At 41.5% G+C, this 19,802-nt stretch overlaps 1 protein-coding gene across 1 annotated transcript in view; it reads right to left on the bottom strand.

Annotated features, from left to right (window-relative positions):
* Positions 1-19,802, bottom strand: part of Sqor (sulfide quinone oxidoreductase) — a 43,472-nt gene that overhangs the window by 4,456 nt on the left and 19,214 nt on the right. The window contains exons 4-7 of the mRNA XM_070026632.1: positions 13,426-13,479; positions 9,809-10,003; positions 8,107-8,316; positions 3,820-4,003 (exon numbers count right to left, since the gene is read on the bottom strand). Of these exons, the coding sequence (XP_069882733.1) occupies positions 3,820-4,003; positions 8,107-8,316; positions 9,809-10,003; positions 13,426-13,479 (643 nt within the window). The remainder of the gene's footprint in view (positions 1-3,819; positions 4,004-8,106; positions 8,317-9,808; positions 10,004-13,425; positions 13,480-19,802) is intronic.

Below are 19,802 nucleotides of genomic sequence, written 5' to 3' on the forward strand. Positions count from 1 at the left end.
CTACTTTTGAGAGAAAATAAATTATTTTTATACTAAAAAGTGTTCATTAAAGAATAATCCCCAAAATCGGGGTCATAAAACTTTTCCTGCAAAGAAAACTTTTAGGCCTTGTGGGTCAAGAGGCCTAAAACCAAAGATATTATATAACAAGAGTAAAAAATCCATTAAAAAAATCTTATTGCTAGAATGCCAAGTATGATAATAATCTGTAATAGAGTTTTACTAGTTCTCATTAATAGAATAAGGGAATCTTTTTAGAATGAGGAGAGTTTCTAGAATGAGAACTAGTCTCCTATCATTGAACTGATGATGAATATTAATCTGTAGAAAGCATTCTGTAGTCAGCTGCAAAAAAAAAGGCTGTATACTACATTTTAGCTTAAACTATAGTTGGCTGACACTCAAATCAGAAAAGCAATGAGGTTTATTTGTTTTGTTTTTATTTTCTAGAATGAAGAAGCTCCAAAAAGTAAGGGATAGCTAGATCTGTTTACAACTATTAAATGATTGTCTTTTCTGTGGGCAAAGTAATATCTCCAAAGATCATGCCTCCCTGGAGAAAATTTTATTCATCTTTGAGGCTACACAACTGAGGGATCTGCACTGAGAGGATCTGAGGAGGCCCCTGCCCAGGGCATCAAGGTCAATGGAAAAGGAAAGAAGCTGACCAGGGGCACCAATGCTGAGAGGGTAGGGCTGTGAGCTTAGGAAGCAGTCCTCAATGCCCAGCTTGAAAGTGTGCATGTGTACAAGCCAACATGAGTCATGTTTCTTTCCTGTGTGATAATCCTCTTCTATTATGCCCAGGCCTTCAGCAAACTCTGATAAATGCCACTTCCTGTCTTGGCTGTACTGTGGACAATTAAGGGAAAATCCTGGCACAGAAACAAGCAAAGAAAGAAGCCTGAGCTACAGGAAAGCCACATTCAACACAGTAAGACAGGCTCTCACTCGCAGTTGCTTAGTAGTCTGGACAGAGGGTGGGAGGCAAGTAAACCCAAGGAGGGAAGTATTGAATAAGTGTGGGCGCTGCTTAAGAACACAACGCAAATGTAGTAAGAAATGCAGATTTGTCTGGGGAAACCGAGAACAATAGCTATTTAGACATTAAAAAATGAGTAAATAGATATCCACACATTGGAATGACAAAGAACATTCTCTACAGTACTGTTTGAAATAAATGAGTGCAAATGAAGATAAACTGAGAGTGGACTGTTTTAGTAATTCTGGGGCAATCATATAATAAACTAGATGCTGAAACACAGATGTAAAAACCAGCAAGTATGTGCTCTACATGGTTGGGGATGAGAGGCAGGTCTTGGAGCAAGACTTTTCACCTAACTTTTTGCTTAATCATATGGAATATTACCTATCTCAAACAGGAATATTATCTATCTCAAACACCGAATGAAATGTTTGTTCACTGAAAGAGACTAAAAGCTGGATAAGCAGGGCCTCATAGCACAGGCATTTCTACCACAGAAATGGAGTAGGCTTACATTAAGTGAATATCAACTCAAATTACTGCATCTAGACTATTGTATATTACAAAGAGAAAAGGTGTCCTCTTCTGGGGGGTGGGGCGCAGAAGGGGGAAGGAGGAGACCGTGAACACCAATGATGAAATCCAGCTTTACCAAAGACAAGATAAATTTGACAGGACAAGCCCTGAGGTACTTCCATTGGAGGTATGTAAGTCTCAAGTATCAAAATTCTTGCTGAAACATTTAACTTAAATACAGCCATAAGAAAACATCTGGACAATTCTAAATTGTGAAATAACCTACAAAATAATACAATCTTGAGTTTTAAATGCCCATGTCTGTTAGACATAGTGATAAATGCTCATAATACCAGAACTCAGGAGAGAAAGGGAAGAAAATTCAGGATTCAAAACCAGCCTGAGATACATAAAGAGAACTTTTTCAACAAACAACAACAATACAAGACAAATATTATGAATGAAAAAAAAATGGCAGTTTCATGAAATACCTGGTCTAGAATGAAAGAGACCAAAAACCAAGCATGGTGGTTCAAGCCTGTAATTCCAACTACTCAGGAGGCTGAGATCAAAGGATCATGGTTTGTAGCTAGCTTAGGCAAAGGACAGCAAGACCCTATCTCAAAGTCAAGCCTGATGTGGTGTTATACACTTGTCATCTCAAGTACTCCAAAAGAGGAGGAAGTAAGAAAACTAAGGACCCAGTTCAGCCCAAGGAAAAGCATGAGACCCTATCAAGAAAACAAACTAAAAGTAAAAATTACCGGATATATGGCTCCAGTGGTAGAATACTTGCCTAGCAAGTATGAGTCCCTAAATTCAATCCTCAGTTCTACACAAGTGCGTGCGCACACACACGCGTGCGCGCACACACACACACACACACACACACACACACATACACAGATTAGAGTCATAACCAATTTAGTGTGTGTTGTGTCAGGCTGGTGGATTTAAAGCCAGTGGGGTACCACAAACAATGTTTTCAGGAAAATTCAAACTGGATAGTACACGGGATGTTTTTTTATGCAATGTTAAATGTCTTGGGCTTGATAAGGATCCTACAGGAAAGGAAGGAAATGTCCTTTTTACCTCAGAGAAATAGGCTAAAAAGCTAAGTGAAACATTACTTTCATTCAATAACTCAACCAAAAAGTACACACAAAGTGATGGAGCAAATATCACAAGATATTAACAATTGGTTAAGAGCCAAAAGACATATGTGTATTTCTTGTACTCTTTTCCAAGCTTTTCTTTGATTTGAGAGTTTTGAAATTAATAATGAAAACTACCAGCTGGGTGTCAATGGCTGATGCCCATAATCCTACCTTCCCAGGAGGCTGAAAGACGAAGATCATGGTTCAAAGCTAGCCTAGACAGGGAAGTCCATGAGTCTCTTACATCCAATTAATCAAAATGTCAGAACTGGAGCTGTGGCTCAAATAGTAGAATATTGGCTCTAAGCAAAAAAAGGTCAAAGGACAGCACCCAGGCTCTGAGTTCAAGCCCCAAGACCATCACACACAAAAAAAAAGAGTTTTAAAAAATGAAAATCTACTTCCAGTAGATTTCCAAGAAAAGTCTCTCTTAATGTTGAAATAGTGAAAGTAACATAACATGTCCTGCATGTATTTAATTCCCACAAAGCACACTACCCATCAGCGGGAAGGTCCACATTTCACAGCATCCAAAGACAATTCCTGTCTGCAGAGAACAGAATCTAAAAGGCAATTCTCCCCATCACTGCTAGTGCAGAACAGCAAGGTAAAGAATTTCGTTTTCCAGACTGAGATCTTAATCATGTACCAATCAGGCCATGCTCCACTGTATTTGTCTCAACAGAACAATTTTCTACTCTGCAAACTTCCATTGACTTGCATGCATTTTATGGAAAAACAAATGTTTCCCTTGTTTTTTTAGGTGTTTCAAGCCTAAGAAAAACAACCAACTTGCCTGGCACAAGGGCTATGAATACTAGCGACAAAAGCTTGGCATTGTGAAAAGTAGAAGAATTCCGGAGGGCTGGGTGAAATGCCCTCTTTCTGTTGCCCCTGCCCTGACACCAAGCCCTGGGGACCAGAAAAAAACAGATATGATCATGGGGGTGGGGAAAAGTATTCAAAAGATAATTCTTCATACAATACTGGGTTCGCTGACAACTTGCTTCTGTCTCAGGCAGGTCAGAGTCATGTTTGTCCATAAAAGTTTTTTTCCATTATTAATGGGATGTTGTTCATAACAAACTTTGATTGCTGCTAGGATGGTACCTTAGGAAGATGTCAGTTCGAAAGAAAGGGAAGCGGAGCTGGGTGTCCTACCTACTGCAGCAGCGGTCTTCGACGTGGGGAGGTTGGTACAGTCCCCGATCCCAAACACATTCGGGTATTTCTTGTGCTGAAGAGTGTCTTTGTCTACATCTACCCAGCCAGCAGCATCAGCCACAGGACTCCTCTTGAGGACGTCAGGAGAACTCATTGGTGGTGTGACATGAAGCATTTCATACTACACAAAAGAGCACCCAAATTTAGATCTTTTCAATATTCATATATCCTATAGCTTTTCCCACACCATTCTTACTCTATGTACTCTATTTTGGCTGCATGGAGCACTATGAAATTAATGCTTAGACCAATTCACACCTTGTCCAACACCTTACCTGGAGAATGGTGATAAACTAAACAGCTGTCAACCTCTGGGTTGACCCGATCTCCCTGAGCCCACGTGAGCTCCTAAGACAATGAGGACCTCGAGGCTTTACAGTAGAACTCACTAATACTCTGAAAGAGTCCACTGATGTTTCTATTATTACTAAATTTAAGGGAGTGATATAGCTTGGTTCCTCTGTCTCTGATCCCTAGCTGCCAACCTGTAATGTCTAGTACTTCCATTTTATTCCAGGAGGTACTCAGAGTCTCTGAAACTTGTAAATGGCATGTAAGAGCTGGTAAGCAAGCAACATTTCCAAATATAGATCATCATTACAAAACACATAAAGAAAAGTACCAAATCATCCATTTAAAATGAAAAACAAAGTTTGCCAGTCTTGGGGGTTGAATTCAGGGCCTGGGCACTGTCCCCAAGCTTCTTTTTGTTCAAGGCTAGCATTCTACCACTTGAGCCAGAGTACCACTTCCAGCTTTTTCTGTTTATGTGGTACTGAAGAATCGAACCCAGGGCTTCATGCATGGTAGGCAAGCACTCTACCACTAAGCCACCTTCCCAGCCCTAAAATCAACATTTTTTAAGGATGATATGAACGGGGTGTGACTCAAGTGGTAAAGCCCCTGCCTAGCAAGTGCAAGACCATGACTTCAAGTGCCAGCAGAAAATGAGAATGAGAAGAAAATTATCTAGCACTGTGGAGAAGTAGAAAGGGGGCTCAGTACCGGTTTTGCTAAGAAAAGCAGAGGGGAAAGGTATTTTTTTTCCCATCTTAAATTGTTCTTTTTAACTCCCATCTTCAGTCTGCAATCCAAACCCATTAATCAAAATCTCTGTTGGGGAGACCCAGACATCAGGGCATTTTAAAAGTGACTCCAACACAGAGAGGTTTGACAGCCACTGCTTGAAGGCCTTTGATGATGTTTTTCAAAATTCAGTTTTCGAGAGTGGAAATCAAAGCATATCTTCCTTGGAATTCTACAGTTCAAATCTCACAGAAAAGCAATAAGCATTCACTTATCCAAGTCTTACCTACAACCTCAACTATCCAGAAAACAACTGAGAACCAAAGGAAAAGGAAACAAATCACATAGTAATTCCCTACACTCGAGCTAACACGCAGAAGAAGAAGGAGGAGGAGGAGGAGGAGGAGGAGGAGGAGGAGGGGGAGGAGGGGGAGGAGGAGGGGGAAGAGGGGGAGGAGGAGGAAGAGGAGGGGGAGGGGGAGGAGGGGGAGGGGGAGGAGGGGGAGGGGGAGGAGGGGGAGGGGGAGGGGGAGGAGGGGGAGGGGGAGGAGGAGGAGGGGGAGGAGGGGGAGGGGGGAGGGGGAGGGGGAGGAGGGGGAGGGGGAGGAGGGGGAGGGGGAGGAGGAGGAGCTGAAGGGACCTTTCCAAAGTCACAACTTCCTAGCAGGTAGAAAACTGGAAATTAATTTTTTAAGACCCACATAGAGGGGGGCTGGGAAGGTGGCTCAGTAGTAGAGTGCTTGCCTTGCATGCATGAGGCCCTGGGTTCAATTCCTCAGCAGCACATAAGCAGAAAAGCTGGAAGTGGCACTGTGGCTCAAGTGGTAGAGTGCTGGCCCAGAGCTCAGGCCCCATGACCGGCAAAAAAAAAAAAAAAAAAAAAAAACAAACATAGAGGGGGAAAAAAATCCTTTGTAAAATGATCACTAACATATACAAATTCGGGATGATCAAATGTCACAGGAACACATGAGCCAGAAGGGGCTCCTACTAACCAAATTTGAGACAATTTGAATATCAACATTATTAAAGTATAATGTTAAGGTATAATACACTTCTGGGAAAAAATTAAATTCATGAGTTCAAACCAGTTTCTAATTAATTTAACAGCAACAAAAAAAATAGCAAAGAGTTACTACTGACAAAATGCCAAGTTCTAATGGTAAATGTGGGTATAATTGTAGAGCTAGAAAAATCACTTTGCAACTGCAATAGTAAAAGTAAGATTAGGTAAGAATCATGAATGGATGCCAAGTATATGGAGAGATTTTAAATAGTAGGATGTTTGTATGGTCTTAAAATATATCTCCCATGGACTTTTTTTTATTAATGAGAGAAAATGAACCATATCTTGGACTATATCTTGACTAGTGATCAAAATGAACATCTACAATGAACTAATGAACATTATATATGTGCAAATGTGATTCCTAGAACACATTACTTATGCAAATTGTCCAGTCTAGAAGTATAGCCTAAAACTAATCACTAGCAAATAGACAATCCCAAAATGAGGAACATTCTTTTTTTTTAAGTGATGGAAGGACAGTTGTATAGTTACAAATGTCAATATGATAGAAGAAAAAAAAAGTCTGTACAAAGATCCCAGACTAAAGGAACCTAAAGAAATACCACAATTAAATGCATTTTTTGACTATAGACTGTATCCTAAGTGGCACTGTGGCTCAAATGGTAGAGTGCTCACCTTGAGCTGAAGAGCTGAGGGACAGTGACCAGACCCAGAGTTCAAGCCCCATGACCGACATATTTAATGGTGCTCCATTTAAGAAAGGAACAGTGTGCACAATCAATTTGAGAAAGAGCTTGAGCTAGAAAGTGTTAAATGTGACATTTTGATGTTTAGAAGGCTGATTTTCAGTTCACCTAAAATCTTTTTCTTAAATGCTTTATCCTTAAATGCTCAATGAATAAGATGTAGGAGTGTGATGCTTTCTCATTGCCAACACCATTGCCAGAATGGTGTAAAGAAGTATTCCTCTCCAGATGTCCTACATTTTGTTCTTAATTGTCCTGCCTCTATAAAAGTACTATTCCTACTTCATGGACGAAGAAACAGACATATAAAAGCCCAGCCCATACAACAAAGGTCAGATCTTTCCAAGGAAGGTATTGCTCTGCCAGATCCTTAAGAAAGACTTCCAGTCGGGCGCCAGTGGCTCACGCCTGTAATCCTAGCTACTCAGGAGTCTGAGATCTGAGGATCACGGTTCAAAGCCAGCCTGGGCAGGAAATCCTGGGACTCATCTCCAATAAACCACTAGAAAACCAGAAGTGGCACTGTGGCTCAAGCGATAGAGCACTTGACTTGAGCTGAAGAGTGCAGGGACATCGCCCAAGCCCAGAGTTCAAGCCCCATGACCAACAAAAAAAAGGAAGAAAGAGACAGAGACAGAGACAAAGGAAGGAAGGAAGGAAGGAAGGAAGGAAGGAAGGAAGGAAGGAAGGAAGGAAGGAAGGAAAGAAAGACAGACAGACTTTCAAGGATTGCCTTTTATCACGGTTGAAAGATGTTCACAGACAGCCTTGTCCAATGCCTGTGTGTCACAGGTGAACGACACCTCTGGTTACTTTTTTCATTTGTTTAGTCAGTCGTGGGGCTTGAACTCTGGGCCTGGGTGCTGTCTCTCACCTCTTCAGCTCAAGGAGAGTGCTCTACTACTTGAGTCACAGTGCCATTTCCAGTTTTCTGGTGGTTAACTGCAGATGAAGAGTCTCACGGACTTTCCTGCCTGGGCTGGCTTTGAACACTGATCCTCAGATCTCAGCCTCCTCAGTAGCTAGGATTACAGGTGTGAGCCACTGGCACCCGACAGCCTCTGGTTACTCTTGAGCTCCCCATAGTGTTGCTTCTTGCTTACAAGCACAAGTTGAGACAATCACCAGATCCTGCTTTTGAAGAGTCCTCCTTCAACTCCCTAGGCAATAACGAAGTATGTTCATTGTGAAGTATGTTTAGCTTCATGCACAAGCATGTGAGCCCCCCTCGCCTCCCCCTTCCATCTTGCTCTGCCCCACACATTTTGGTCTACCATCCCACCCAATCACTGCCCTCAGGTGCTCACTGCAACCAGCCTTTCTTAGGAAGCAATGGTCGTGGTCGGAGAAGTGGTACCACAGCGTCTACAGCCCAGTATAGCAGACAAAGCCTCAAGCAGAGAGTTTAACTGTGACACTCACTGAAATCACTTGGGTCTCTCCAGGTTTGTCCAGGTTCTCAAAAACAGCCTCTTGCTTATCCGCTCGAACTTCGATGAGGTTTTGCTTGAAGTTAACAGTGATGTTCCTCTCTTGGATAATCTCCTGAAGGGCATCTGCGTATTTCTTAACCCCAAAAATTACTCCCAGAGAACTATTGAAGATGATATTGGCTTTGGATCGCTTCCCAGTCTGAGCAAAAGGAAAGAAGAAAACAACTACCACCAGAGCAATATGCCAGCCATCTCCTTTTTAACCCAGGTACAAATTAAGGCACCTGTCCCCCCAGAAGACCTTGCCAGCAATTTGCATTGCTGGCAGTGGGTGCTTTGTAGCCCACTATGGTGCAGTGATGTGTGTATCGGTCCAATGCCTCCTTATTTGGAGATGGAAATGGCCATTGCTTAGTCAAAGCTGAAAGGTAAAGACTAAGTCAAGGTTAAGAAAGATTAGACCGCCAACTGTTTATTCATAGACTTGTTCACCCAATAAATATTTAATAAGGCCTAGAGCTGGTCAGATTCTATTCTAGGCACTGGTGAAGTTCCTGTCCCCTTGGTGTTTGTTCTCATGTTTGGAACTGGCTAGTATTCTCCCACATGCTAAAATGCTGTGGCACCTGAGAGAACCTTCCTCTTCAGCCATTCAAGACTCAGGAGAAACGAATTATACCAAGGGAATTAATTCTCAGAATGGAGGAAACAGCTGGTCTTCCACTCTTTCCTTTATTCTGTTCCTTTTAGTCCTTGCTTGCCTGAATCTCAACATGAGAAGTCTTAAAATGTTTGTGTTAGTCCCCTGTCCCCCGAATCCAGAACGTTCTCAGAGTCAGAAATGATCACTAAAATTGTCTCCTCAATCACCACCCGACAGGGCTGTTGTGATTTACGGAACTCCAGTGAGGTGTTGGAGCTGCCTGCCCACAACCATCCATTTAACAATTCTTCAGTTTCATCTTTCTCGCCATTTCTCCCCTTTACAGAATCACAGGCTCCTTCAAACCCTAGCAGCGTCTCTGGTCAAACAAGGATTTGATAAACAAAATGCCACATCTTAGACAAGGGCAGGTAAAATCTCACAGCAAGTGGACCTTGTCTGCAGACACAAGCAGTTTGGGGTAAGTTGAACAGAAAGTGCCTTGTGAAAAATGGCTTCCCTAAAGCTCTCTTTCCATAGAGCTTTGAAGTTCCATGTCAACACTGTGTCTACATTTCAAACTGGCATTTTGCCTATATTTGCGTGTGTGTGTGCATGCATGCATGTGTGTTTGTGTGTGTGTGTGTGTGTATCATAACCAAGAAAATATATGTGACCTTGAACTTGATTGGAAGCAATTAAGGATAGTATTGTATATAAAAGTAAACAATGAGCAATTAATTATCTAACTATAAAGTATTTAAACACTCTCCAACATATCCCCCCAGCAGATTTTTAGTGTATCTTTAAAAACTATGTCATAAGGACTATTTAATAACATGTAATACATTTAAATTCTCTTGTACATTATGATTGTGACCATATTTTTTAAACTGTAGAAGGACATTTCAAATTGATAACAGCAGCTTTATTAACGGAGACACCTAATGTATGCAATATAATAAAAATTTAGAAACAAAAAGCGTCTGTGATAGGGATGTCAATGAACTTCTATGTGGCCTCACACTATCCTAGAGAGGAGGCTTACCTTCCTGAAGTAGGCCTCTGCTAAATACATGATCTTCTGGGGGGCTCCAGCACACTTCACGGGGGTATTTGGGAAGGTAAAGACGGCATTGCCCTCTTTGAAGTCCTGCAGAGCTTTCCAGGTCTTCTCTACAGTTTTAACTGAATAATTAGACCCTATTTTGGGATGAGCAAAACCTTCAGGTAGGCCTTTAATCTGCAACCAAGCACAGAGAAAACTTTTTTAAGCAACAGCACAGATGCCTTTCTTTGCCAAATATCCCCATGTTATTATTTCTCCCCAGAACTCACACAAAATGGAACAGGCAGGAGAATAAGAGTTCTGTCAAGCTGCTGAATGGGCCCAGTCCACAAAGATCTCTCCCCGGGCCCAGTCCACAAAGATCTCTCCCCACCCGCTCCATGGCCTTGAGGCTGTGATTCAAATCAAGTTGCCTCCACCTTCAGAGTAAAGGCAAGATGTCAATCACACTTCCTTTTAGGAGAACTATCTGCCTTACTTGGAAGGAAGAGGATAGGCTAGACCAAGAGCCACTCGTTTATACTGCCAATAATACCAAAACAAACTACTCTCTATCAGGTTGTACCAGATCCAAACCCTTGGTAAGTGCAGTAAAGTCAGGTAATTAAAAGCATGGACTTTGGAATCTCACAGAGCTAGTTTGTATCCTGGCTTTTCTACCTAATACTGTTGCGACTAGAAGGAATTATCTATTATTTCTAATCCTATAAGTCTCTAATTGTGGCTATCAGACCAACAACAGCTCCACTTGGAAACTTGCTAGAAATGCATATTTCCAAGCATCACCCTCAATCTACTGAATCAGAAACTGTATGTGGGTTCAGAAATTGCCCTCCAGCTGGGTGCCAGTGACTCATGCATGTAATCCTAGTTACTTGAGGATTGGGAGGATTCGAAGCTAGTTTAGATTGGGAGGATTGCTGTTCAAGGCCAGCCCAGACAGCAAAGTGCCCAATACCTTTCTTAACCAACAGCTGGACATGGTAGAATACACCTGACATCCTAGCTACAATGAGAAGACTAAAATAGATAGATTGAAGCCCCGATGCATACCAAGCAGGAAGTCAGACCATATGTCAAAAATAACCAGCACAAAAAAGGCTGGTGGCCTGACCCAGTGGTAGAGTGCCTAGCAAGTATAACAAACCCCAGGACCAAGGAAAGAAGGAAGGAAAGAAGGAAGGAAGGAGGGAGGGAGAGAGGTTTCCTCCAGTTGACTGATACACACTGATAATTTGAGAATATCTGGAAAATGGGGATAAAATAATGTACTTCATAGGACAGGAGCAAATGAGACTTAGGTAAAGGGATTGGGGAAATGATGTATGATCACAGTAAGAACTCTATGTTAATTACAGCCAGTAAGATTAACTAGACACTTATGCTAAATGTTAAAAGATGCAGAGAACATACTGAAGATGTCACAAATCAAATTAAATGTAACCACCAATTCTCAGCAAGAGCAGGTTCAACTCTAACATCAAGAAACAATTATCCGGGGCTGGGAGTGTGGCTTAGTGGTAGAGTGCTTGCCTAGTATGCATGAAACCCTGGGTTCGATTCCTCAGTACCACATAAACAGAAAAAAACAGAAGTGGTGCTGTGGCTCAGATAGTATAGTGCTAGCCTTGAAGAAAAGAAGCCCAGGGTCCAGGCTGGCAAAAGAAAGAAAAGAAAAGAAAGAAGGAAGAGGGAGGACAGGAGGGAGGACAGGAGGGAGGGAGTTAAAGGAGTTAGGAACTTTATTACCACCCTGCGCAGGAACTGCTTCCTACCACCAGGAAAGTAAGAGAAAGGGTATGGTGTGTTTTTATAGGGGTAGTTTACATTGAGTTACATAGACAAGCCATGCAAGGCCGGTTTGACACATTTTCATTGGTTATGTTCACATGACCTTTAAATTCATTTGTTCTTTATGGTAAATATCATATGTAATAATTTGTGTATTATTTAATAATTTAATCATTTGCGTGGGGCCACTCAGTGGTGGTCTTTAATTGGTGGTCTTAAGGCCCTGTTACTGAGGCAAGCCAGCAAGGTTACAGAAGCAACACATAGCAAAAACATAGCCTTGAGTTCCAGGAGCACAGGCAAAACATAATCTTGACTTGGCCAGCATGACCAATACTATCAATGCTATTGACACTATTACAGAAATGATTTTTATTATAAGCTCCTGACTAATACAGCCACCCAGTGCAGCTGGTGATAGGCCTCGAGGTTGGCAGTAGCCTTCTGCAAAGCTGCCAGATTGGTAAACCTGAGTGAGGGAGAGATGTTCTTTGGGTTTTTAGCAAGGATGGAAAAAGAGGCTAAAGCTGACCAGTAGTTAGCCTTTTCCTTTACCAAGGGGTTTTACCCTTTATCAATAATTTTGTTCTGGTTTCTGGTTTTACATTTTTGTTCTCATGGACATCCTTCTTTTCCAAAGGAAAAGGGATTCAGGGGAGAGAGTAAATTTCCAATAGCAGGAGGAACTGAGGCCAGACAATAGGAGGAACTTTCTGCCAGTAAATAGCAACTCAAATATTACAGGGAGGATACTTGAACCTCCCAAAAGAACTTGTGGTTGGTGCCTTTCTCTATCTGAACATTCACATAACACACCCCCAGATACGTCACACTCACCTGGACATGTCCTGAATCATGCTTTCTGTGCTTAATCTTACATCAAAGGCCTTTCCCGGGCCTTTTCTGGGATCACATTGCTGCAGTTTGTGAGCTGGTTAGCCCTGTGCTTTATATGCTCCAACTACTGACCTACTGTCCCCCAACAAACTTTTGGACATCATAACTACTGGCTTGCTCCATTGAGTTTACAAAAATAAACCTGAAACTCACCGCTGACAACTGGCATTTGGTCCAAGCTCACAGAAAAGAGATCTGAGACATGTCTATGGCAGTATTTATTCTATATTTGTTCACTACTAGAAAACTCAGAAATTATATGGTAAAACTCAGTTGTCCTTCCAGTGTCTGACAAGCTAACTACTTAATAATTCCTAATCTAGCCAGGTGCTGGTGGCTCACGTCTGTAATCCTAGCTACTCAGGAGGCTGAGATCTGAGGATCATGGTTCAAAAACCAGCCGGAGCAAGGAAAGTCCATGAGACTCTTATCTCCAATAAACCACCAGAAAATCAGAAGTGGTACTGTGACTCAAGTGGTAGAGTGCTTGCATTGAGCTGAAGAGCTGAGGGACAGCACCCGGCCCAGAGTTCAAGCACCATAACTGACATAAATGTATACATACATACATACATACATAAAATCTTAATCTTTAATACAACCAACTCAGTTCAATGTAGAAAGGTAAATTTTCTATTAGTGAATAGAGGCCTGTTGTTTTGCATGGACATGTTGAATTCCAATTCAAGTTTAAAGCTAAATGTTGCTACTATCAATGGAATTTTAGAAAAGACATATATATATATATATATATATATATATACCACAAAAGACTGCTGAGAAATAAAGCTAGGAGAGGATTTTTTAGAAACACTTTCTTGTCAAAATGAATGTATAGCAACCAAATGCAGTGTCTGATCTTGGCAAAAATAGGCCAATTGTAACATATGAACCACTTCATACAGTACCTTCTCATAGTCCAGCTGGATTCCAAGAGCAATAATAAGATATTTGTAGGAGATCTGCAACACAAAAAGATGTTGTTTTTAGACCAGGATTTAAAAGCAACACTTCCAGGACTGACATTGGCCCCAGATGTGTGTCAATAGTGCCATGCACCTATGCTTCAATGTGAATGTCTTGGGGAGGAGGGTGGTGGGCAGGGCAAGTGGGAGGGATGAATGCTCCAGTTGGCCATCCTACTCCATTTTCTATGGCCTCACAAGTGCTCAGTACTCACAAATACTGTGTAACCAGACCCCTCTCCAAAGGCTTAGGGTGTTTGCCTATTTTTGTTTATATAGTGGAAGGTAATAAAAAAAAGATGTGATTATTTGTGCAATAAACTTTTTTTATATCGAAAGGTGGGAAAATGAACTTCTAATGTTAAAAGACAGTCAACTAAATAAGGCATGGTGACACATGCCTGTAATCTCAGCACTGAGGGAATGGGACTGGCTAAAGCAGGAGGATCAGGAGAAGAGTTTAATGTCAACCCAGGCTAAATGATGAAAAATTGTCTCAAAATGAAACAAGCAAATGAACAACAACAAAAACAAAACCCATAAGATAAGCTGGCAAGGTGGTTCGTGCCTATGATCCACTCACAAAACCAGAAGTGGTGCTGTGGCTCATGTGGTAAAGTGCTAGCCTTGAGCTGAAGAGCTGAGGGACAACGCACAGACCCAGAGTTCAAGCCCCATGACCAACAAAAAAAAAAGAAAAAGAAAATGAAAAAAGGATATGGTAGCATACTCTATCATCTCAGTTATGTAGGAAGCATATATAGGAAGATAATTAAACTGACATGTTAAATTGAAACTCCTTTGAACAACTAAAAGATAATTTAATAAAGTCTGATAGATTGATAACTAGCTAGCTAGCTAGCTAGTCAGTTAGATAGATAGATAGATACATACATACATACATACATACATACATACATACATACATACATACATACATACATACTTACATACATACATAACAAGCAAAAAGGGCTCAGAGCATGACTCAAGAGTAGAGCGCCTGCCTAGCAAACACATGGACTTGAGTTGGAAAAGAGGCTGTAAAATAAAAGAATAAGCCTTAAAAACTAAAGATGAAGAATGATTACAATACAACTCAGGAGCCCAGTAAGAATTACCATGCTGTTGTGTTAAAGGGAGAAGCAGAGCCAGAAAGTTGAGCAAATCCCAGGTGAAGAGAGAGGACTCCAACACATGAGAGTGTTCAGTCCACCTAGGGAGTGAGGGAAGCAAGTCACGGGAGAGACCCTATCCTAGCAGCCAGGAGTTTCAGCTCCAAGGACACAAGGCTTTCCTGCAACTCACTTCCACCATGGGCCCTTCTGGAAGCTCCCTTAGCTATCCTCCCCCAATATGGAACATTCCTAGAGTATAAAGTCACATCTTATTCCCTATATTCCAAGATGCTATCATAGTTAGTAGATTGAAGTGAGGATTCAGTAATGTGCATTGGATAAAAGGATGGGCAATTTCAGATTATAAAAAAATACAATTTCTCAAAATGGATAGATAATAAACACATCTTTATCTGTACACTCTGCCTATCCACAGAGAACTGGTACCTTGAAATATTCAGCTCAGTAGGGAAGTAGGCCCAATGCATAGAGGACTGAATGGTGTGCAGGCCTGTGGATGGGTATGGATGGGGAAGAGGGGTCTGAGGATGAGGATCTAGAGGTGGCAGCAATGCTGTCAATGAAAAGAGCTCCTGATTTGTGCAAATTGCAGTGGTTTTTTTGTTTTGTTCTGTTCTGTTCTTTGGTCAGTCATGGGGCTTGAACTCTGGGCCTGGGCGCTTTCCCTTTGCTCTTCAACTTGAGGGAGTGCTCTACCACTTGAACCACAGCGCCACTTCCAGTTTTCTAGTGGTATATTGGAGTAAAGAGTCTCACAGAGTTTTCTGCCTGGGCTGGCTTTGAACCATAATCCTCAAATATCATCCTCCTGAGTAGCTAGGATTACAGATATGAGCCACTGGTCCCCGATTATTGGCGATTGCGGTGCTTTTATCAGAGTATAATACTAAGTGCTAAACACAAACAAGCTTAAGATTGTGGTGGGGAAGCCAGAAAGGAAACAAGTCCTAGATAGCAAGAGAACAAAAGAAAAGCCTCAACCTTCTCACTGAGTTCAACTTTCTAGCCAGATAACCTAAGTCCTAGGAATTGCAAACACTTGTAGACAAGATTTTTGAGCAACTGAAGACATCAGGGCAGACTTGGACAGACAGCTGAAAGACAGTCAATGTGAGACAGTTAGACAGGATGCAAAGAGGAATCCTGACAATAAGAACCTAACAGGTTTTGCTGCTGATTCCTTGCAAAATCCTAAGCTCAGCGACTAACTGGATGTTTCAGTGATCTAGAAAAAAAAAAAAAATGAGCTTCAACAAGATGCTTATCAGAAATGATAAGCCTGCTTTCAATCAGGGATCAAGAACTGTGCTGTCAAATAGCCTGTACTCAAGGTTTCCTTTTATATGCATTCTTTTAAAAACAATAATGCTATTTCTTGAGCATTTGTCCTGTGCAAGGTAGTGTGTTATGTGTTTCCAATCACTTAATGATCAAAACAACCTAGGTAAGTATTACATTTACAAATGAAGAAATTGAGATATGGCTGCTCACAAATACTTTCTGGGTACTTTTTTTGGGGGGGGGTCCGGTTGTGGGGCCTGAACTCTGGGCCTGGGTGCTGTCCCTCAGCTCTTCAGCTCAAGGCTAGCACTCTACCACTTGAGCCACAGCGCCACTTCTGGCTTTTTTTCTTTTTGCTTATGTGGTGCTGAGGAATCGAACCCAGGGCCTCAGGCATGCAAGGCAAGTGCTCTACCACTGAGCCACCTTCCCAGCCCCACTTTCTGGGTACTTTCTATGTGTTAGGTTCTGAGTATGCCAGATAAATAAGATAGACATAATTCTTACCTACACTAGTAGAAAAGATAATATTTTCAGATAATCACAGCCTGGCACCAGTGGCTCACAACCGCAATCCTAGCTACACAGGATGATAGTCAGGGCAGACAAATCTCTGACACTCTTATCTCCAGTTAATTAGCAAAGATCCAGAAGTGGAGGTGCTCAAGGAGAGTGCCAGCCAAGATTAAAAAAGCCAAGCAAGAGCTTGAGCCCTGAATTCAAGCCCTAGTACAGGCACAAATATATATCATACAAATGATCACAGTAGGCTGAGGTAGCTTGACAAAGTAGAACCTGATCAAGCCTGGTGGGTCAAAGGCTTGGCTCAATTATTAAATATAAGCTAAAGTGAAATAGGTGTTAGCTAGGGGTAGAGGTGGGAATGAACATGTGCAAAATGTCCTAGGGTTAGGAGACAGAGGCATTTGAGAAACTAAGAAGCAAGCGTGAAGGAAGGAAGGAATAAAACCAAGTGAAGTCCAAAGGAGGAGGAGGGACCAGTATATACAAAGAGCCTGGGCAGTCAGAGACACTCAGTCCAGTTTGCAGTGGTGGTCTGCATTCCATCTTTCACCTAGTGAATAAGGAGGTATAAACTAAAAATGGACTGAGTTAGTGAATTGAATAATATTTGCTAAAGAATGTTGATTAACTTCTGTGGTCTAAAAAAAGCTCTTTAAGGATATGTTACAGAATTGAAACCTTGAACTTAAATGAAGGCATCTGTAGATAACAGCTAAGAAAAATTGCTCGGTGGATGACAAGAATAACAGATCCAAAAGATCCAGACAGGTGGGGAGGGTGAGCTAAAACAAAATGCTAACTCACATAAGATGTTATTTGCTGATTTCTGACCTGTTTATAAGGTACAAATGCATCCTAAAATCCTAGGAGAAAGTCATTAGATTGTAGCAACTTCCTCCTTAAAACTAGACCCTAGAGCTACCAGCACAACTATGTTTATTGCAGCATTATTTACTATAGCTAAGATATGGAACCAACCCAGATACCCCTCAGTAGATGAATGGATCAAGAAAATGTGGTATATACACACAATGGAATTCTATGCCTCCATCAGAAAGAATGACATTGCCCCATTTGTTAGGAATTGGAAAGACTTGGAAAAAATTATATTAAGTGAAGTAAGCCAGGCCCAAAGAAACATAGGTCCCATGGTTTCCCTTATTTGCAATATCTAGTATATGTCTAAGTCAAGCAGAAAAGGTCAGATAAGGTGATGTTAGGGAAATGAACCCTAAGATATGTACTCAAATGTTTTTTTTCTTTCATGCGATTGTCTCTAACACATTTATAAGATTATTTCTTTGTTGCTTTGTATGTCCCTCCCCCACAGTGTAACCCCTGCTTTCACTGTATTTGATGTCAGTATAATTTGTGGAGGGGAAGGGGAAAAACAAATCATTTAAATAGGGATACAGGTGGACCCATTGCAACAATGAGATGTACAAGTCGTTATGTCGAAAAGGAACTTTACAATTTTGGTGCGGGGGAGGGGGGACAGCGGGGAGGATTGGGGGGCGGGGGGAGGATGGGAAGGAATGGGAAGTGGAAACAAAGGAGGAGGCTACAATGCTTGATAAGAAATGTACTCATTATCTTGCCCATGTAATTGTAACCCCTCTGTACAGTATTTTCACAATAAAAAAAAAAAAACTAGACCCTAAAACTTCCCTGGGTCCCTGAGCTTTTGTAATAACAAACAAGCCACATGAAGGACAGCCCCTACTTCATGCCTCTCATTCTCAAGAGATGAGACAAGGATGTGATAAATACAAGTGAACCCAACCATGGGAGGCCCTGAGGTAGGTCCTGCAGGACCAAGGGTAAGAAAGGCCTCCTGGCCTGTGAACCAGAAACTGGCAATGTAAACAGCTCCCTAGCCCAGACTGGACTTACGACACAGGAAAATAAGGATGTTCTGAACCATCAGGGGGACAGCAATCTGTACACATTTAACTTTTTAATTAAGATTATATTATAATTATATTATATTTTATATTTTATATATAACCTATATACGACATGTATTTTATATTATGTATTACATAATTATATAATATTTTATATATTATATAGTTATATATTATATATTATGTATACAATTATAATTATACATAACATATTTATAGATATTTACTTCTATGTCTATGCATCCCTTCCTGCCTTCAGGTAAAATGACCAGCCATCATTGTGAAGCCTGACGTCACAATGGGTCACACAGGAGGGACTCAGAGACGAGACAGGATCTGCATCAGTCCTGTGCTGATTGTCACTGCAAAGGCAGATCTGCAGAGGCAGCATTCGATTGTGAGAGAGTACAGCCTGCTGAATTCTAGATTGTTCTGTAGATACCTTCTCTTTCAGGCCGCTCACCGAGACAGAAAGAAACAAGCCAAATGATGTCCCATGGGGATTAAAAGAGGACTGAAGGGACTGGAATCCATGAAGGGTAAGAAAAGGCTGAGGGGTGTGGGAAGAGGGAACACGTCTACTTGAAAAGAGAACTTACACAGAATGTAAGAAGCCTGTTTAAAGAGTTGCAGGCTCCCCCTCAGAAAACATTTTCTCAGAGTGAGGGCAGAAACAAGGAATTGAGGGCAACAATAGCCTGGAGGCCCAAGAAAGAAGAAGGATTAAAAGGAAAGTGGGCCGGGCACCGGTGGCTCACGCCTGTGGCTCACACCGGTGGCTACTCAGGAGGCTGAGATCTGAGGATCTCGGTTCAAAGTCAGCCTGGGCAGGAAAGTCCATGAGACTCTTATCTCCAATAAAAACCACTAGAAAACCAGAAGTGGCGCATTGGCTTAAGGGGTAGAGCGCTCGCCTTGAGCTGAAGAGCACAGGGACAGCGCCCAAGCCCAGAGTTCAAGCCCCATGACCGACAAAAAAAAAAAAAAAGCAAAGTGGATTGAGACTCAGAAAAGACAAGACTTTCATATAACTTGCCTGTCTAAAACCTGAAGAGGGTTAATTTATTTGCAGATGACTCCCTGGCTGGGGGGTCAGGTCTAAATATCAAGTTATTTTAAGCTGAATGCCCATGGGTCCCATCCCCCTTTAATCAGCTGTATTTTTTTCATTAATACTCATCCATGTTAATATATTGTATAATTTACTTATTTTTCTATTATTTACTTATCCGTCCTCATCCTCTAGGATATAAAATCTAGGACAGTGAGGGTTTTGCCAGTTTTCATTTATTTACATATCCCAAATACCTAAAACTACCCCTATTTGGAGTAGATGTTTAATATTTGTAGAATGAATGGATGGATGGATGAATGAATGAGTGCAGTCCAGAGAGCCAAAGACAATCAATCCGGTAAGACAAGTACTCTTGACGGGGTACAGAAAAAGTCTCCAAAGAATTGTTAGCAT

This window comes from Dipodomys merriami, unplaced genomic scaffold, assembly GCF_024711535.1.
Source record: "Dipodomys merriami isolate MVZ:Mamm:240054 unplaced genomic scaffold, mDipMer1.0.p SCAF_185, whole genome shotgun sequence".
Lineage (NCBI taxonomy): Eukaryota > Metazoa > Chordata > Mammalia > Rodentia > Heteromyidae > Dipodomys > Dipodomys merriami.